A 21,801-nucleotide genomic window follows, 5' to 3' on the forward strand; every position below is an offset into this window, starting at 1 on the left:
TACTCAATGAACAAAAACTAAAACCATTTCCCCTAGGAACAATACAAATGCCTACTCTCAACACTCCTGTTCAACATAGTACTGGAAGTACTAGCCATTGCAATCAGACAAAAAGAATTTATAAAAGGCATCCAAATTGGAAAAGAAGAAGTAAAACTGACCTTATTTGTAGATGACATGATATTGTACATAGAAAACCCTAAAGACTCCATCAAAAAAATTATTAGACTTAATAAATGAATTTGGCAATGTAGCAGGATACAAAACTAATGCCAAGAAATTTATGGCATTTCTTTACACCAATAGTGAACTTATACAAAGAGAGACTAAAAAAGCAATCCCATTTACCATTGCACCAAAAAAATTAAGATACCTAGGAATAAACTTAACTAAGGAGGTAAAAGATCTATACACGAAAAACTACAGGACACTGAAAAAATAGATAGAGGAAGATAGAAACAGATGGAAGAACATACCATGTTCATGAATCAGTAGAATCAACATCATCAAAATGTCCATACCACCCAAAACAACCTACAGATTCAAGGTAATCCCCATTAAAATACCAATGGCATATTTCACAGACCTACAACGAACTTTCCAAAAATTAATCTGTAATAAAAAAGACACCGGGCAGCAATCCTGAGAAAGAAGAACAAAGTAGGTGGGATCTCAATACCACATTTCAAGCTATATTACAAAGCCACTGTTCTTAAAACAGCCTGGTACTGGCACAAGAACAGACATATAGATCAATGGAATAGAATAGAGAAACCAGAAATAGACCCAAACCACTATGCCCAATTACTATTTGATAAAGGAGGCATGAACATACAATGGAGTTAAAACAGTCTCTTCAATAAATGGGGCTGAAAAAATTGGACAGATACATGCAAAAAAATAAAATAAAATAAAACTAGACCACCAACTTATACCATACACAAAAATAAACTAAAAATGGATACAGGACTTAAACATAAAGACAGGAAACCATGAAAATACTAAAGGAATACACAGGCAGTGAAATCTCAGACATATGCCGAAGGAACTCCTTCCTAGATACTGCTCCTTGGGCAATGGAAACTAAAGAGAAAATAAACAAATGGGACTACATCAAAATAAAAAGCTTTTTCTAATCAAAGATATTTATCTTCATACTAGAGGCCCAGTGCACAGGAAAAGAAACCATCAACAAAACAACAAGAAAGCCCATTGCATGGGAGAACATATTTGCCAATGCTATTTCAGATAAGGGTTTAATCTCCAACATTTACAGGCAATTCATACAACTTAACAAAAGGAAGATAAACAATCCAATCAAAAAAATGGGCAAAAGACCTAAATAGACACTTTTCCAAGGAGGACAAAAGGCCAAGAGACATATGAAAACATGCTCAAAGTCACTAATTATCCCAGAGTTGCAAATTAAAACAACAATGCAGTATCATCTCATACCTGTCAGAATGGCTATCATCAACAAATCAACAAATGACAAGTGCTGGCAAGGATGCGGAGAAAAAGGAATTCTTTTGCACTGCTGGTGGGAATGCAAACTGGTGCAGCCATTGTGGAGAACAGTATGGAGTTTCCTCAAAAAACTAAAAATGGAACTCCCATTTGACTCAGTGATCCCACTTCTAGGAATATATCCCAAGAAACTAGAAACACCAATCAGAAAGGATATAGGCACTCATATCTATGTTCATAGTGCAATAATTTACCATAGCTAAGATTTGGAAACAGCCTAAGTGCCCATCAGCAGGTAAGTGGATTAAAAAACTGTGGTACATACATCTATACAAATGAAATACTACACTGCAGTAAAACAGGAATTCTTACCATTTGCAACAGCATGGAGAGCATTATGCTAATTGAAATAAGCCAGTCAGAGAAAGATAAATATCACATGATCTCACTCATTTGTGGAATATAATGAACAACATAAACTGATGAACAGGGACAGACCCAGAGACAGAGAAGCATCGATCAGACTGCCAAACCTCAGAGGGAAAATAGGGAAAGGTGGGGAAAAGGAGGAGAGATCAACCAATCAACATAATCTTAGTCTGTCAAGTGAGAGAACTTTGTTAACTTGTGCTTAAATTTAGTTAACCAGTCTCCCGTTTTCTACCATCCATCTATCTATCTATCTATCTATCTATCTATCTATCTATCTATCTATAAAACCCTAATATGCAAATAGACCGAACAGCAGAACAGCTGAACAACATGTCACTATGACATGTGCTGACTATAAGGAGGTGTGTGCGGAACATGGCGGGTGTTGACAGCAGGTGGGATGGTGGAGCAAGTGAGTGAGGGCGCCAGACCAAGGTGGGGAGCTGGTCACTATCATCGGGATGAGCCTCTGGTGGTTACTAAAAATTCTTTGCTCCCGCACACTGTGGTCCTGCCCGGCACTCACACCTACTGCTAGAGCCAGCCCTGCCTGCACCCGATGCCAGCACCAGAGCTGCTGCTAACACCTGCTGCTGGCACCAGGTGCCAACCTAACTGCCCCTCAGGGCTTCTCCACCTACCCCTGCTCCTGAGGAGTGATCAAGGACGGCAGCCACCACCCACTGCTGGCTAGGGCCCCACTTGCACCCGCTGCCAGCGCCCTGCGTAGGTCCAGATTGCTCGGCTCTGTCAGCAGGTGTGAGCAGAAGTTGCCTGCCCTAATTGCCCCTTAGGGCTTCTCCACCTCCCCCTGCTCAGCAAGTGTGAGCAGCAGTGGCAAGAGCAGGGCTGCCAGCAGACAGGGGACCAGCAGACAGAGGACTGGGGGAACGTGGCAGGAGGGGCCAAGTAGTGACAGGGAAGATGGGCCAAGACCCGTCTCTATACCCACTGCAGCCTTGTGGCCCAAAGTTCCTTTCAAGGTGCACAAATTTGTGCACTGAGCCCCTAGTTAAGAAAGAATACACACTTGCAAAATAATTGAGGAATCTATCTTCTCGTCCAAAGAGGTCTGATGGCTTTATGATAGTGGCTTCTGGAAACGCATCTCTCACTTCTTTCTCTCCAACAGCCTAAAGGAACCAAACAAACAGTTCTGAAATGAGTGAAAAAAGCATCCATTTTTTCACTATTGGGACACTACTTATATTTCAAAGGTCATATATTCCTCCCGATTAAGATACTGTTCATCAATCTCAATTACACATAAAGTTTTTAAATCACACATTAAAAAAGTCCCTGTCTCTTATAGCTTTTGTTGGGTTTCTTCTCATACTTATTTTAGGGAAGCTTACACAGAGGAGAAAATCAGAGTAGAATTTTCCTAGCCTCCATTTTTCCTTCTAATTACACATTCTCCGGTTTGTGTCAACAACTTATAATCCTGCCAGAGAAAGAGCTGTGTGGTTGATCGGGTAGGTCCTTAATCTTCCTGTCCTCACTTGTTGTCATCTACTCACCTCCTAGACAAGGCCTCTTGTTCAATGCAGATATCAACCTTCCTCTCCACCCCAATTTTCTTTCCACCTACACCACCACTGTGGGTGACATCAATGCCCAAGTGGACTTGGATCTCTGTTTCTTGAGCTTCTCAACTCCAACAATCACCTCTTCAGTCCACTTTGCACTTTCAACTCGGTCAGGACACAGACCATATCAACAACTAGAAGTGCCCTTCTTCTGAAACTAAATGAAGACACCTTCCTCTCAGAGAACAACTTCCAGCCTGCTTGTTCTTGCTTATCTATTCCTGACATAATCTGTTTCTCAACCTTTTCAGGAACTCCAGTCCACTGATTTTGCTTTTCTCTATATCAACCCCTCTAAACATCTTTTGTCTCTGATAAGATTCCACAGTCCAACTTTTCAATCACTCTCTTACCAATACTGTAAAATGCCTTGTCATTTTATCTACCCACTAGGCAAAATACCAATCCTGGGAGAACCCCATCATTCTCCTTCTCTGAGCCATGAACTCCTCTGCCTTCAGAATTGGAAGAAATTAAATAAAAATCACAACTTGGTATTATTATATGGTCATGCGCATATAGCATTTTGGTCAGCAACAGACTACATACACTATGGTGAACCCATAAGATTACAATGGAGCTAAGAAAAAAAAAATTTCCATAATCTAGAGATGAAGTAGCCATCTTAACAACTTAGTGCAACACATTACATTTGTGGTGATGCTGATGTAAACAAACCTACTGCACTGCCAGTTATATAAAATAGTATATACCATTATGTACAGTCCATAATACTTGATAATAACAAACAACTGTTACTTGTTTATATATTTACTATACTATACTTATTGTTATTTTAATGTGTACTCTTTCTAATTATATTTTCACTTGTTCTTGATTTAATCTTATGTTGTTTGTACAATAATATGCTGTACAGGCTTATAGCCTTGAGAGCAATAGGCTATACCATCTAGGTTTGTATAGGTGCACTCTACAATGTTCATAAGACAAAATGGCATGACAATGCATTTCTCAGAATGTAACTCTGACACATGACTGTAAATTCACCAGTTTTAACTGGGACCTTAACATTTCTCACATAAGAAAACTTATTATTACTTGACTCTCCCAAATGACAATTTCAAACATTTTCTATTCTCTTCAAATTTCTCTTATATTTTCCTCTCCCTTTCAGTAAATAGCATTATCTGTTAATGCAACGAGAAGATATACTGCAGGAAAAAAATCACCTCAGTTCTCAGCACTTAATCTATAAACTCAGGTGCATGAACCAACATTTTCTCCTTCCTTCTTACCACATCAGAGGAGCAATGCCACCACCAATGCTTTGCAGCTCACCTCCTTTAACTTTCTCAGGAACCTGCCCTATTTTCTCTCCTACATCTTCAGTCTCAAGTCTCTTTATGAGCACCATCCCACCAACATTTCAACAATGTCTTTTAAACAAAGATCTTCTACCTTAAAAGAAAAATAATTTTCCAACTTCATGTGATACTCCAGCTTCCTGTCCTTCTGTCCCCTATTCCATCCTTTTAACAAATCACCTAAAACACTACTTGCCCTTACTGTCCCAATGCCTCAGCTCCTACTAACTTCTCAATCACCTTTATTCTGCCCCAATGTTTGCACTCAAATGATTCTAGGTTAAGATCACTGACCGATGACCTCTATATCAGTAGATCCAAGGTTACTCTCGAGTTCTCACTTACTTGGCTTCTCAGTAGCACTCATAAGTAACTACTCCCTCCTTGCAACACTCTCTTCCCTTGGCTTTCATAACCTCACATCTACTGGCGTCCGTCCTACCTGATCACGTTCACTCTCAGTCCTTTGTTTGTTTTGGTAGTCCTCATCTACCAGACCACTATTCACTGGTATTTCTCTGGGCCCAGTGCAAAGTTCTCTTCTCAATCCATGTTTCCACACTAGGCCATCTTATCCCCTCCAACTGTTTCAATTATCAAAAAAGGCTGGTGACTCCATAATTTATACCTCAAATCCAGACCTCTCTTCTGAGCTGCAGGATCATAAATTCCACTCATCCCCATTACCTGGACGATTGACACACATCTAAAATGCTACCCACGTCCAAAACTGAATCATCTTCTTCCACTATCCATAAATTGTATTTTTCAATCTTTGCTGCACACTGAAATTACCTAGGGAGAGTTTAAAAATACTGATGCCAAACTGTATTCCAATAGATTCTATTTGAATTGGTCTCAGTGTGGCTTGGGCATCAGGATTTTTCAAAGCTCCTTCAGTCATTCTAATGTGTAGCTAAGGTCAAGTACCAATGCCCTAAAGCTGAGTCTCAAATATTTCTCATCTTATACAATAGCACCGCTGTCCACCCAGTGATTTAAGCCAAAGAGCTGGACATTTTTGACTCTTCCCTCTTTCTCACCACTAACTTCTCCTGCCCTGTCACTTCCAAACAATCATGAATGCAGATGATTCTATAGATGTCAGGGCAGAGGCAGGCAATGTGAACTTTCTCTCTAGTATAGTAATGAAAATATGAAGCCTACGGTACTCTCAGACAGTTTTGTGAGTATGAAACACACACACACACACACACACACACACACACACACACACAGAATCGCAGAGAATGCTGAATCCCTCAAGAACCACGGCTACTGCTAGCTTTTTCAGATATGTGGACCTATAAGTTACTTTTTGTTAAGATAGTTTGTGCTGAATTTTCTGATGCTCGTAATTAAAAGCACTCTCTCCCCTCCATTATAGGCTCCTACAGCTATTCTGTAATACCCGGTATATCAAGAATTATTTTCCTCAATGGACTAGAAACTAGATATGGGCTAAGACCATGTTTGTTTTATTTACTCCTATATCTACAATGTCTAATACAATGTAGCACATATAAACACTTTATAAACACTTTGTTCAATAAAGGAATGCAGTGGGTCAAAAAGTTGAAGCCACTGTCAAGGACCTCTGATCATTCTCAGTCTTCAATCACCCCTTCAGATGTTGCACGAGGTCATAACTATACAAGGGGTTTGAGAAAACAAGATGATCCTGTAACCTTGATAGGTGACACAGGTATGACTCATTCGGGAATCATACTCTACCATTTTTGTTAACTGTGTAATTCTATTATGCCCCAAGAAACTGCGTTATAGAGGATGATAATATGGTCTATCCATCTTTGAAGTCCCTTAGTATAGTTCCCTGCAAAGAGAAGGCACTCGACCAAAATGGCAGAACACAATGCACACACACATGCTCCCTCACACAAACCTAATTTTGGTATGGAGATTTAAAAACCCCTTTTAATCCTGGATATGTCAATGAGAAACCTGAGTGAAAACTTAACTCATGTTTCAAAGGGGCCAGGAAACACCAGATCTGTGAATCACTTCCCAAATCAACTTATTACTTACCTTATTTCTCAGATATCTAGAAGTACTTTTAATATCAGCATTCAGATGTGAAATGTGAATAAATTTTTCAATTCCGGCTTCCTTGGACACCTGAGCAATTGTTTGGGGAATTTTCACAAAAACATCCTCAAAATCAAAGTTTCTAGAAGAAAAGGAGATCGAATAAGAGCATTTAACTCAGGATTTCAAAGCTTTCTGTAGTAAGCTGATTTTCATTCTAGGATTGGAATTCATAATATCTGAACTATGAAACAGCAATGATTTCACCCAAAATGAAACTTACTTTATTTTACTGCTCACTGTTATTAATATATATATAATTCAAAGTTTACTAATGTTATAAATCAGCATGCATAATGTTTTGTATCTTCAACAAATTCCAAGTCGGAGGCCTTGAAAAAAATCTGTCTGCACTGTTTGAGTAGGAATGAGGAAAGCACCGGGACCAGAGAAATCACTTTTTATTCTAGGCCTTTGTTTCTCTCAGAGTTAAAAAGAACAGTCAGTCACCAGTTTAATCCAACAACATTTACTAAATGTTTACTCTGTTTTACACTGTGTTAATCACTCTGGTAGGTATAATGCTGACTAAGACCCTCCAAGTCATGATATATATGAGGTAGACATATCTAAACAAATCTAAGTCAAACTTTAGTAAATGCTACAAAAACAGGTCTGAACCAAGTTCTTGGAACCACAGGTTTTAAACATTAGTTGTTGATAAACAACTCACACAAGAACTGTTCAAACCAGTACTCATGCCTTCCTAACAATATGGAGAACAGATCTAGAGCACTGTCACACTGGAAAACACAATGGTCACCTTGACAGTGGAACAGGCAAAATTCTCCTATCAAAACCCACCCCAGCTGGAAAGATCCAAGCACAGGACCAGTACTCGTCATCCTGTCCAGATAATGACATGGACCACACTGACACAATCATATATACATCTTATGGGTCGCATATCACACTGCTTTCTTATACCAAACTTATGCAACTAAATCCCCGAAAGGCCGTGGTCGGCAAACTGCAGCTCTTGAGCCACATGCTGCTTTTTGGCCCATTGAATGTGGCTCTTCCACAAAATACCACGGCCTGGGCGAGTCTATTTTGAAGAAGTGGCATTAGAAGTTTAAAAAATTTGGCTCTCAAAAGAAATTTCAATTGTTTTACTGTTGATATTTGGCTCTGTTGACTAATGAGTTTGCCAACCACTGCCCTAAGGGGGAGGGGGGTTGCTATTTATGCAAATGGTTAGTATGTAAACAGTTGCTTTTTTTTTTTAATTTAATATATTTTATTGATTTTTTATTGATTTTCTTTAAAATAAATCTTTATTGTTCATATTATTACAAATGTTCATTTTTCCCCCCTCAATCAGGTTCCCACTCCACCCTCTGCCCTTTCCCCACCCCCCATTGTCCTCATCCATAGGTGCACAGTTTATGTTCAGTCTCTTCCCGCACCCCCCACTTCCCTTTTCCCCGAGAATTGTCAGTTCACTCCCCTTCCGTACCTCTGATTCTATTATATTCACCAGTTAATATTGTTCATCAGGTTTTTTTAATTCCCTTGGTTTTTAGATTCACTTGTTGATAGTTACGTATTTGTTGTTCATAATTTTTATCTTTATTTTCTTTCTCTTCCGAAAGAACCCCCTTCAGCAATTCATATAATTCTGGTTTGGTGGTGATGAACTCCTTTAGCTTCTTTTTTATTAGTGAAGCTTTTTATCTGGCCTTTGATTCTGAGTGATAGCTTTGCTGGGTAGATTATTTTTGGCTGTAGATTCTTGCTATTCATCACCTTGAATATTTCTTGCCACTTCCATCTGGCCTGCATGGTTTCTGTTGAGAAATCAACTGACAATCGTATGGGTGCTCCTTTATAGGTAACTACCTGCTTTTCTCTGGCTGCTTTTAATATTCTCTCTGTCTTTTGCTCTTGGAATTTTAATTATGATTTGTCTTGGTGTGGTCCTCTTTGGATTCCTTTTATTTGAAGTTCTTTGTGCTTCCTGGACTTGTAGTCCAATTCTTTCACCAGGTGGGGGAAGTTTTCTGTCACTATTTCTTTCAGTATGTTTTTGATATCTTGCTCTCTCTCATCTTCTGGGACCCCCATAATTCTGATGTTGGTTCGCTTGAAGTTATCCCAGAGGTTTCTTACATTATCTTCAACTTTCTGGATTCTCTTGTCTTCTAGCTTCTGTGGAGTAGTGTCTTCTGTGGAGATTTGGCTCTTTATGTTCCAAATCTTTGACTTGATTCCTGTGATCTTCCATTCTGTTTTTAGGACTCTGTATAATATTTTTTATTTCAGACAATGTATTCTTTATTTCTTGTTGATCCCTTATTATTTCTTGTTGATCCCTTATTATTTCTAGTTGATCCCTTTTCATATCCTCATAGGTCTCGTTTATTTTATCGGCCTTTTCTAGGAAATTCTTGAAAAACCTTATAAGTGTGATTTTGAATTCTATATCCAGTCGCTTTTTGTCCTCCATTTCTTTCGATTGTGACCTGTTTCCTTGACTCGGCATTTTCACAGCTTCCCTGAGTTGGTAGCCTTAAAAGTCTCTGTGTTCATGCCAGGACTAGTTTGGCTCAATGGCTTGGAGACTGAAGGGTCCCGGGTTCGATTCCGGTCAAGGGCATGTACCTTGGTTGCGGGCATATCCCCAGTAGGGGGTGTGCAAGAGGCAGCTGATCGATGACTCTCTCTCATCGATGTTTCTAACTCTCTATCTCCCTTCCTCTCTGTACAAATCAATAAAATAAAATAAAAAGTCTCTGTGTTCAGCTTAGATGGGGCAGGGTTTCAGGGTGGAGCCTACAGCCTTGGCTTCCCTCAGCCCTGCCCTATGAGGCTCCTGAGTCTCAGTGTTCCTCAGGGTCCTTCGGTACTCACTGCAAGCACCTCTGAGAGAAAGGTGCTCTTGAGTTTTGCCTGCTACCACCACCAGTCTAGGCTCTCCCCTAATGAGCCCGGAACTGAGGTTCAGTTCAGTTGGAAGTGGGGTTGGAAGTGGGAGTTCAGAGCAGTCTGGAGCTTTTGTCTCCTTCCCCCTAGGGCAATCCAGAGGCACAGTCAACCATCCGTTCTCTGCGCGCAATGTGCGCACCTCCGGGACTTCCTTTCGCCTCTCCCCTGGGTTTCCGCCTTACAGCCCAGGCTCCCTCTGTATGAGCCTGAGTCCCCGGGGTCTGGTCTAGAACTGGGGTTCAGTGCAGCCAAAACTGGGGCTCAGCACAGTCTGGAGCTTTTGTCTCCTTCCCGCTAGGGCAATCTAGCAGCAGAGTCAACAGTCCGTCCTCTGCGCGTAATGTGCGCGCCTCTGGGACTGCCTTTCGTCACTCCCCTGAGATTCCGCCTTACAGACCAGGCTACCTCTGTATGAGCCTGGGTCTCCAGGGTCTAGCCTAGAACTGGGGTTCAGTGCTGTCGGATCTGGGGTTCAGCACATTCTGGAGCTTTTATCTTCTTCCCCACTAGGGAACGCTAGCCAGGCACTCAGCTTCCCACTCCTCTCCAGCTCCGTTCTCTCCACGCGCGCAGCATGTCTCCATACCTTGGGCATTTATAGCTCCTCTGATTTCCTTCTGGTTTTTTCTTTCCTTCTAGTTGTAGAATTTCCAGTCAGTGAACTTTCCTGTAGTTCTGGGTAATGTCCATTTTGTATTTTAGTTGTATTTTATTGAAATTGTTGTGTGAGGCTGCGGTTAGGTGTTTACCTGTGCAGCCATCTTGGATCCTCTTCTAGAATGACTATTTTATTGATTTTTAACAGAGAGGAAGGGAGAGGGATAGAAAGCTAGAAACATTGATGATAAAGAAACATCAACCAGCTGCTTCCTGCACACCCCCTACCGGGGATGTGCCTGCAACCAATGTACATGTCCTTGACCGGAATCAAACCTGGGACCTTTCAGTCCACAGACCGATGCTCTTTCCACTGAGCCAAACCGGTTTCAGCAATAGTTGCTTATTGATGAACTGATTTAAAATGTCATCACTACAATGCTTAACATATAGACAGTGCCCAACAAGGGTCTACTGAACCTTAAGACAGCTTACACAAAGAAATGAGTCAAGACTTACGTGGTTTCCCAGTCTCGCCCAATAAGATTGATGACCACATTGCTGTGTCCTACTGCTCTTCGTATAGAATCTTTGTTTCTTGCATTCCATTCCTATAAGACCAATAGCCAATCAAGTAAAAACATAAGGGGTGTACCCTAGCACTTAACCTTTCTGTAGGCCCCACCCAAATCCCCTGGCAAATTTCAAGATGGGCCATATGTTGTAGTCACAATACAGTGCCATTTCATTCAGGCTCCATTTATTACAACAGAAATTATTCTGAGATCTCAAACCCCTGCTGATTTTCTGACTCTTTTGGAGAATAATAGTTGAAAGTCCACTTTATTCAGGTAATCAAATGCTAGAACTAGTAAGAAAAACAAAACACACTATTCATTTTTAAAAATAAAATGACTTAAGTGAAAGACACACAGAGAGACAGAAACATCTATTTATTGTTCCACCTATTTATGCATCCATTGGTTGCTTCTTGTATGAGCTCTGACTGGGATCAAACCCACAATGTTGGTGTATCAGGACGATGCTCCTAATAAGATACCCACCCAGGGCAAAATGTTCATTTTTAATGGGCCACATCAATTTTTGTCCACCCGAATGCTACATGTCTGTAATGGAATCCAGTAATCAAGCCTCCCTTCCCAAAATATAGCTGAACAACCAAGTATCATCTGGGATATAAACTGACTTTCCCTTTGTAACAGCAATCAGTTATAGACTGAAGGTAAAGAGGGTCTATTAAAGGCTAATAATAAATTGGGAACATTCATAATAATTTTTCATATTTTTTAACCTCTTTTCTCTTTGTAATCCCAAATCTAGTCATTTCTACTTTAAAGACATTAAAACAACACTTAAAGAGAAGTGACCTGCCTAAAACTCCAGATTAAGCCAATGGCAGAATTTGGTGTAGAACTACACTTCTGAGCATCAGTTAGGACTTCAGTAAGATTGATGATACTTACCCAAAATAGTGACTAGGAATTCAATAACCTCAGAAAGGTACAGAGTTTTCTATATTACAATGAAACTGAATTTTTAAAGCATTTCAATAAAAGATAATTAAGAATTTCATAAAGTCAAATATTAAATGTGTATACATAAATGAATGAAATGGAAAAGAGTGAAGGGAAGAGAAAAGGGAAAAGAGAAAAGGGGATGGAGGCAGAGAGAACAAGTGAGCATGAGCAAGCATACTCAAATGCCTGTGTAATTTAGAAGAGTGAACGGGTTGTATTGTAGATATCAGGTTCTAAAGCAAAAGAACAAAGCCATAACTAGGAAAAACTAGTTTGATGAAGAGTGGGGTGAAAGAGACAGTACAGAATAACAGCTTTGGAGTCCGACAGGAATGCAAATTCCAGTTTGCCATTTACTAGCTTTGGACAAATGATCTCTCCAAGCTCCATGTAAAATCTGAAAATACAGCCTAACTCACAGGGTTGCCATAAAGATTAAGTAAACTATGCTTAAAATCTACAGCACAGTGGCTGACATACTCATCTAAAAAAAAAACACCTAGCTCTACTCATAAAAAGCAAAAAATCTAAAAAAATAAAATAAAATAAAAATTTTTCAACCAAAATGGAAAGAATGAGAGAGGAAGAATCTAAAAAATAACTCAAAGTTTAAAAATTATGGCAGAGTCTGGCTACTACAAATTCAGGCAGAATTTCCCACAACCTCTTCAGATTCAGCAATTAACTAGAGTAACTCACAAAACTCAGGAAAGTGCTATACCTATAACAGTTATCCTATATAATAAAGAGGTAATATGAAAATTGACCATCACACCCTCACACAAGATGGCCACTCCCATGTGGTCACAAGATGGCCAGCAGGAGAGGGCAGTTGTGGGTGATCAGGCCAGCAGGGGAGAGCAGTTTGGGGCAACCAGGCCAGCAGGGGAAGGCAGTTGGGGACGACCAGATCTACAGGAGAAGGCAGTTGGGGATGACCAAGCCTGCAGGGGAGGGGAGTTGGGGGGGAACCAGGCCTATAGGAAAAGGCAGTTGGGGGGGTGGCGGGTAGGGGGACCAGATCTACAGGGAAAGGCAGTTGGGAACAACCAGGCTGGCAGGGGAGGGAAATTAGGGGCGACCAGGATGCCAAGGGAGGGCAGTTAGGAGTTATCGGGCCTGCAGGGGAGGGCAGTTGAGGGCAACCAGGTCTGCAGGGGAGGACAGTTAGGGGTGATCAGCCTGGCAGGGGAGGACAGTTAGGGGTGACTAGGCCAGCAGGGAAAGGCAGTTAGGAGCAATAGGGCCAGCAGGGAAAGGCAGTTAGGAGCAATAGGGCCAGCAGGGGAAGGCAGTTAGGAGCAATAGGGTCAGCAGGGGAGCAGTTAGGTGTCAATCAGGCTGGAAGGGGAGTGGTTAGGGGGTGATCAGGCTGGCAGACAGAAGCAGTTAAAGGCAATCAGGCAGGCAGGCAGGTGAGCAGTTTGGAGCCAGCAGTCCTGGATTGTGAGAGGGATGTCCGACTACCCATTTAGGCCCAATCTTGGTGGGCCTAAAGGGGCTGTTGGACATCCCTCAAAGGATCCCAGATTGCAGAGGGTGCAGGCTAGGCTGAGGGACACCCCTCCACACCCTGTGCACGAATTTCATGCACAGGGCCTCTAATTAACTGCATAAATGGCCCTAGAATGAAGCCTGGAGAGAAGGAAAGCAGACTCCCAAGGCTCAGGCCCAAGAGCCCTAGCCAGATCAAGTAACCATTCAGAGAGCAGTTTCAAACAGAAACTGAAGCAGAGAAATCAGAACCCCATACCCAATATGGTCCATCCTTCTAAAAAATAAACAAAAACATAGTGAATACCTCCCCCTCAATTCGCTTTCCCTTTCATAATCATTATCCTCTTCAAAGTTCTGTGTTTAGTGCCTGTATTCCCTAAAACTGTGAGCTCCCCCTGGACTTATTCATCAAGATATGCTCAGAGCTTAGCTCAATGCCAGGCACACAGCAGACACTCAATAAGCATCTATGGAAAGAATAAAATAAGTAATTCAGCTCAATTCTAATGACTCTCTACATTTGCAAGCCAGTAGCTATACAGCATTTCACTTATACTTGTGTAATATTTTTATTTTGAGCATTGACAAAGTAACCAATAATCTTAAGTTACAAAGAACTAGGAAAAAGCTAAGCTCCTGTAACTACATTAACAAGAAGATATTAGAAAATGAGATTTTGGAAAAGAAAAACATTTTAGAAACTCAAAATTTCCAATATAAATATAGTTTGTGAACATTCAGTAAAGAATAAATAAAATGCTATTAAAGTCAGTCAATATTTAAAGAGATCACAAATCATCTATATAAAAATAATATCAGATATTAAGGATATTTACCAAATACATTTTTAAAAGTGAAGCATGTGCAAATGTAAAAGCTCAGTTCCATGCATGATGATAAAAGTAAGAATAGTTAGCTAAAAGAACAGTAGGCTCAAACATCAAAGCCCAGTTTTTCTCATTAGGAAAACTGCAGACATTTTGGGCAGTCCATTTCTTTGTGGAAAGGAACTGTCCTGTGCACTGTAAGATATTTAGCATCTCTATCCCCTACCTAATAAAACAATAAGATCTACAGTCACTGACATACCAAAAGGGCCCACATATTTTTAAGCGTCCCTTGAAGGGTCTCTCCCCCCATCCTCACCCTCCCCATTCCCCATCCCTCTACCCATTGGCAACTACTGGTGTAAAGGAAGAACCTGATATATTGATTATTTTCTTCATACTACATTTTTGAAATCTGAGGTGTATTTTTTTTTAATATATTTTATTGATTTTTCACAGAAAGGAAGAGAAGGAAATAGAGAGTTAGAAACATCGATGAGAGAGAAACATCGATCAGCTGCCTCCTGCACACCCTCTACTGGGGACGTGCCCACAACCAAGGTACATGCCCTTGACCGGAATCGAACCCGGAACCCTTCAGTCCACAGGCCGACGCTCTATCCACTGAGCCAAACCGGTTTCGGAAATCTGAGGTGTATTGTACACTTAACAGTGCATATCAATTCTGACTAGTCACATTTCATGTGTTCAATAGCCATATGTGACTAGTCACATTTCATGTGTTCAATAGCCATATGTGACTAATGATTACCATATTGGACAGCAAAGGTTTAGGGCAGGGGCTGGCAAACTATGTCCCACAGGCAAATCTAGTCTACAGTTCAACTTTGTAAATAAAGTTTTATTGGAACACAGTCACCCCTGTTCCTTCACATATTGTCTATAGCTGCTTTTGAGCTACAAGGACAGAGCTGAGTAATTATGGCAAAGACCCTATGACTCTCAAAGTCTAAAATATTTACTATGTGAAGCTTTACAGGAACAGTTTACCAATTGCTAGACTAGAGTTTTCAAAAATGCCCTGTGAATACTAGTAGAGGATGCCTTTGGTCCACGCTAAAATGAAACTGCTGCTTTATTAACTGTCCCTCTTTCCTAAAAATGATCTCATAGTCATTTACATGTGTAATCGGTAATACAGGCTCTTACCAGAAAGATAATCTGGCCCAGGTCACCCATTGGACGAAGGTGCATGTAGTCATATGTATCACACCGATAGGGTACGATTACCTGTGACCCCATACGCCCTAAAAGAGAATGGATTGAGACAAGGATCAATGTTAACATAATATGAAAACATTATATGACAGTGATATGGTAAATATTTAAATGCCAGGACATGTGAATTGATACTATCTATAACAAAAAGTGTATTTGGGCTTGTCAGAGATGCCATACTTTTCAGAGTCCCCTGTTCCCTTTTTAGCATCATACAGGAAGTGTGAGGAAGTATGGATGTGCTCACAATGCTCACAGTAGACTAAAATTACATAAATCCAAGACAGGAGCCATTCAGAACACTGTTAAAATGGAAAAAAAAAAAAAAAAAAAAAAAAAAAAAAACATAGCTCCTGGCTTCTCATTAGGTAACCCTAAAAAGTGGCACTGAAGTATATGAGACACCAGGAACTTTACTTACCAAGATGGTTGACAACATATCGGCCCAGGAATCCTGTTGCTCCAAACACAGTGGCCACCACCCCACTGACTGAGGAACGCCCACTTCTCCCATGAGGTATGAGTGCATGGTGAAGCTGGCGCTGGGGTGGGCCATGAACCACGGCTGTGGCTAATGCAGTAATAGAAGAACCTTAAACAAAAGCCCAGAATATAACAGTGACTATGAATGAATACAAATAGCTCATTTTCCTAGGAACCTATATTATTTGCTATCAGTATTTTCATTTACTTAGGTTAAAGCTTATATTAGCTTTAAATTAATTTAATTACCAGCATTATTGCTCTTGCTCTTTGGGGCCAGTATTAAGCAAAATAAAGGTTACTTTGAACACAAGCACTACAATTGATCTGGTAACTGGGACAACTACTAGGTGACTAATGAGCAAGTATCGATAGCTATATAGCATGGATATGCTGGACAAAGGGATGATTCACATTCTGGCAGCATGGAGAACAGCATGAGATTTCATCATGCTACTGAAAATGATGCACAATTTAAAACTTATGGATTGTTTATTTCTGGAATTTTCCATTTAATATTTTCAGACCAGAGGGCAATTAACACTGTGGAAAGCAAAACTGTAGATAAGGGTAGGGGGTGTCTACTGGTGTGAGCTCTATCAAGCAAAAGTGAAGTAGCATGAGGACAGAGTACTATGGGATCTAGAAAATGTTGGCTGCCAATGGCCTTAACAAGAGAAATTTTATTGGAATAGTAGGAATTAAAGCCTGAATGGAGCAGGCAAAAGAGAAAATGTGAAGAAAGGAAATGGTAAAAGGAGTAGTGACAATCTTTTGAGGAGATCTGATATAAAGGAGCAAAGAAAAATAGGACTAACGTAACATGAAGACAAGGAAGGTAACTTTTTTAAAATATGAGATGTTATAGCATATGCTAAAGGAATGACCCAGGTGATGAAAAAAATTAATGATGCAAAAGAGGGAATGAATAGATAAGAGAGGATGGCCATAGATCAGAGATGAAGGAAGTCATCTGGGCAGTTGGGAAGTCATCTGGAGAGAAGACAGAGAATTATCACAGATTTTGTGGTGAGAAAAGATTTTCTCATCTGATTCCTTGATTTCTCAACTAAGCAGAGAATGAGACAGGAGCACATGTTAAAAGCTTTAGAAGACTGTCGATGTTAAATAACTGTTATAAAGAAAGGGAAAGTAAATTTCCTATAGAAATCATAGTGTTGAATATCTACTTTATATTCTATTGAAAATCTACTTTGAGATTTGTATTCATGAATTCAAAATAAGGCCAGCCAGTTCGTTCGGTGCTTTCCCTAGTTCAGTTCTCCACCGCTCAAGGGCAGGCAGGAAATTCATGGAAAGTTTGGTTTAGTCAGTGTTGACTTTTTTTGCTGACAAAGGGAGATGGGCTGGAGAATTGAGAATGTATGAAAATGAATTATTAAAATGATGCTTAAGGCAGAAAGTGAGAGAATAGGATAAAGGACAGTCAGTAAGATGGAACAACTGCCCTAACCGATTTGGCTCAGTGGATAGAGCATTGGCCTGCAGACTGAAAGGTCCCAGGTTTGATTCTGGTCAAGGCATGTACCTTGGTTGCAGGCACATACCCAGTGGGGAGTGTGTAGGAGGCAGCTGATTGATGTCTCTCTCTCATCGATGTTTCTAACTCTCTATCCCTCTCCCTTCTTCTCTGTAAAAAAAATCAATAAAATATATATTTTTTTAAAAGATGGGAACAATTACTGGACTCAAAGAATTAAGACCACAAAAGATTGTTATGAGGATCAGAATAAATGTACATAGGCATTCAGCACATTACCTAACTCACATTTGGTGTTGCATGAATAATAGCTGTTTTCATTTATTAGTACTTCAAAATACTTCAGAAGGTAATGTTACACTAACCTCACATGGTTATTTCTTTTTTCAACAATTATAAGCCAAGAACTATTCTAGAAACTGTGTCTAGTAAAGTAAAAAAAGACAAACTCCCTAGCTTCAAGAAGCTAACATTTTAGAGGGCTGTATGGGTATTAACAATATATTGGTTAATGCCTTACTCATATAGGTGCTCAATAAATATGTTATTACCCTCTTTGGTTCCAGCCTCTCCATTTTCTTCCATTTATTATGAATATCATTAGGAAAGTAACATTACTTATTCCTTATATTCTTCTTTACAAAAATCTACAATGGCTTCCTACTGTAATCCTAGCTAATAAAAGTTATATGCAAATTGACTATCACTCCAACACACAAGATGGCCGCCCCCATGAGGTTAAAGATGGCCGTCCTCATGTAGACACAAGATGGCCACCACAAGATGGCTGGCAGGGGAGGGCAGTTGTGGGAGATCAGGCCAGCAGGGGAAGGCAGTTGGGAGGTACCAGGACTACAAGGGAGGGCAGTTGGGGGGATCAGGCCTGCAGGGGAGGGCAGTTAGGCTTTGATCAGGCTGGCAGGGGAGTGGTTTGGGGGTGATCAGGCTGGCAGGGCAGTTGTTAAAGTGTGATCAGGATGGCAGGCAGAAGCAGTTAGGGGCAATCAGGCAGGCAAGCGAGTGGTTGGGCCAGCAGTCCTGGATTGTGAGAGGGTTCCAAGGTTGGGGAGGGTGCAGGCTGGGCTGAGGGACACACAACCTCCCCACCACCGCACGTGCACAAATTTTGTGCACCAGGCCTGTAGTATCTAAATAAATTGTCTCCAAACATATTTACTTGCAAACTGCATTAAAGTATTTATTTATAAATTACACACATGTTCTAAGTACTCCAACTGTACAGACATTATAAAACATGTATTAAATCACTAGAACAGTGTACAAACAACCAATAAGCAGTCTGGCGATTCCTCAAAACAGAGGAATAAAGCTACAACACTACCCTGGGCATATATCTGAAAAACCTGAAATCATGTATTCACAAAGATATATGCACCCCTATGTTCATTATAGCATTATTCACAGTGGCCAATACATGGAAACAACGAAGTGTCCTACAATAGAGGATTGGATACTACTTCGCCATGAGAAAGGATAAAATACTGTCATTTGGAACAACATGGGTGGACCTTGAGAATATTATCCTAAGTGAAATATGTCAGTCAGAGAAAGCTAATAGCCATATGATTTCACTCACATGTAGTGATATAACACTGAAACTTGTGAACACAAATAGCAGTGTGGTGGTTGCCAGAGGGAACAGAGTGGGGAGAAATGAGGGTCCTAATATGTTGTGACAGGAGAAGATTTGACTTTGGGTGGTGGGCACACAGTGCAATATACAGATCTTGGGTTTTTTTGTTTTGTTTTTTTTTAATATATTTTATTGATTTTGTACAGAGAGGAAGGGAGAGAGATAGAGTTAGAAACATCGATGAGAGAGAGTCATCGATCAGCTGCCTCTTGCACACCCCCTACTGGGGACATGCCCGCAACCAAGATACATGCCCTTGACCGGAATCGAAACCGGGACCTTTCAGTCCCCAAGCCAACGCTCTATCCATTGAGCCAAACCGGTTTTGGCAATATACAGATCTTGTAACATAGAAACCCACACCTGAAATCTATATGATGTCAACCAATGTCACCTCATAAAGTAAAAAAAAAAGAACAAAAAAAAAGAACAGTATATATAGTTTGAATAACATAAGTATTAGTTTGGTTGTTTTGTTTGTATTGTATTCTATTATTTCCTCTTGCAAAACCCACTTTGGAGACAATTGATCTAAAACTCTGTCTGGCTTTCAAAGGCCTCTATTATTTGATCCTATGTAATGTATCCAACTTCCTTTCCTACTATCCCAGACCTACAGGTTATCATTTCACTGCCTCCTAAGTATTTCATGGTTCCATTCACACCCCCTAGTCCTTGCCAGTGACAGGAAAATGTCCAACCTTTCTGACTTTCTATATCATAACAACCCTCACAAGATCAGTGGGAAAACTGCCATTCTTCCATGGTCTTCCAATCTTCCCTCACTGCTTCAAATGATACCAATCTTTCCTTTTTCTGATGTCCTGTGGTACTTAATAGTCTCTCCACACTTCACTATATATCTTTGTTTCACACAATTGTTCTATAGTGTTTTGATTATATTACACATTAAACTTGCCTCTCCAGAGTTAGTTAAAAGGTTATTTTACCAGAGACAATAATGAAGCATGACAACCTATGACATTAGTTTAAAAAAAAAAGTTTGAAAAAAAAATTATAAAAATCTAAAGGGGGACATCAGTAACACTTTCAACAATATAGATAATTTATTTTAAAATCTAAAGCTGTGATTAGCAGATAGCAGATACCATGAAAAAAATAAAACTTCTGGAGGTCGATGGCGTGTTTATGAAGGGCTGGAGGGTGAAATAATGAGGTTGAAGCATAACTGGATTACATTTCTTTGCTTTCTAGCCTCTTACTGAGTGGAAGAGCAAATGCATGTTTTCAATCTCAGGACGATAATAGCAGATCTAGTAAGAATAGAGGGTTAAATGAACAACGTTTAGAAAAATCCCAAGATATCCTTTACCCTTCCCTTCCCACTACGTTCCAGATTCCTCTTTCTATAAGCATCCCTCGATTCCCAGGCCCCAGGCACCTCGGTCTAACACACTCCTCTACAGAGATGTTTTGGATTCAGAAAGTGCTTTCATGAATATTACTTTCTTTAATCTTTTCCGAAACTCCCTGACGTTGTGGTATTATCATTTCCATTGTGTCACGAAAGATCTTAAGTTGAGACTGAGTAAGGGTTTGCACAAGGTCTTAAAGCAAATCCATTAACAATTTCTCTCCACGATCCTCCGCTCCCCCATCCTTTCCACACTCCGCTCCACGACCCCTCACCCCCGACAAAAATGTTTCTCAGAACCCCAAACCCGTGCAACCCTAAGAGAAACCTGACTCTCCCGATCCGTTAAACGTCCCTCACTTTCTCCTCTCCCCTTCCCGCTGCTCACGTTCCCCCAGCGCAGACCCTTTTCCCAAATGCACCTTTGAATTTGTGAGTCGGAGACGGGACGGAAGCGAGAAACTGAACGGGCGCAGCGCTGGACCTGGAAAATCCAAGGTGTCCAGGGCGTCGGCATGACCGCGGCAGCACGGCGCCGCTCGCACCATGTTCACCCAGCCTCGGAATCCCAATCTCGGCCCGTTTTCCCAGTGACACTTACGTGACATTGGCAGGACCCGGGCGACCCGGGGGTGAGCGGCGGCCGCCATCTTCTCCCACAATCCCCTGCCGCCGGCGCTCCGCAGACTACGGCACCTGGACAGGGTCAAAAGTAACCGCCCCAACGGCCTGCGCAGGCGCACACCGGGAGAGGGGGCGGGTCAGGCCTCGGGTGGGTGGTGTCGGAGATGAGGGCTGGGGAAAGAGAGCGAAACGGCCGGGAGGGAACGTGAAGGGAAGGGGGCAGAGAAGAGGAGAATCCTGAGGTCGGAATCTCAGATTACAGAACGAACCGGGAAAATCATCTCGTCGAGAAACCAGAAATTCAGCGTCAACCAGTAACTGACTGACTCATGGGCCTACTAAATGACAGAACCCGAGCTCAGCTTTTTTTTTTTTTTTTTTTGTCTTTCCTCTGACATTTTTAGGAAACAAAGAATTGGTGAGACTGGAAGAAGGTGGAGGCGTGGCCTCTGAATTCCTTATCTGCCAGGAGACAAGCAAGGTCCAGGAGAGAAGTTGTATAAGGAGTGGGGCAGGGATGCGGAGAGGAAGTGAGGAAGAGAAATAGAGATGAGGATGTGCACGCCGAATTCACCAAAGCGCATTCTGTGTTCTCTCTTGGAAGCCTCTGCTTCTTGCT

The 21,801-nt window shown here is 41.0% G+C and overlaps 1 protein-coding gene across 1 annotated transcript in view; it reads right to left on the reverse strand.

Moving 5' to 3' along the window:
- NDUFA9 (NADH:ubiquinone oxidoreductase subunit A9) overlaps positions 1 to 21,314 on the reverse strand; it is a 35,554-nt gene extending 14,240 nt beyond the window's left edge. The window contains exons 1-6 of the mRNA XM_036455718.2: positions 21,160 to 21,314; positions 15,967 to 16,137; positions 15,477 to 15,574; positions 10,964 to 11,055; positions 6,860 to 7,001; positions 2,930 to 3,032 (exon numbers count right to left, since the gene is read on the reverse strand). Of these exons, the coding sequence (XP_036311611.1) occupies positions 2,930 to 3,032; positions 6,860 to 7,001; positions 10,964 to 11,055; positions 15,477 to 15,574; positions 15,967 to 16,137; positions 21,160 to 21,208 (655 nt within the window). The 5' untranslated portion in view covers positions 21,209 to 21,314. The remainder of the gene's footprint in view (positions 1 to 2,929; positions 3,033 to 6,859; positions 7,002 to 10,963; positions 11,056 to 15,476; positions 15,575 to 15,966; positions 16,138 to 21,159) is intronic.
- Between the last annotated feature and the right edge of the window lie 487 nt (positions 21,315 to 21,801).

The sequence above is a fragment of the Pipistrellus kuhlii genome, unplaced genomic scaffold (assembly GCF_014108245.1).
Source record: "Pipistrellus kuhlii isolate mPipKuh1 unplaced genomic scaffold, mPipKuh1.p scaffold_m20_p_3, whole genome shotgun sequence".
In the NCBI taxonomy this organism is placed as follows: domain Eukaryota; kingdom Metazoa; phylum Chordata; class Mammalia; order Chiroptera; family Vespertilionidae; genus Pipistrellus; species Pipistrellus kuhlii.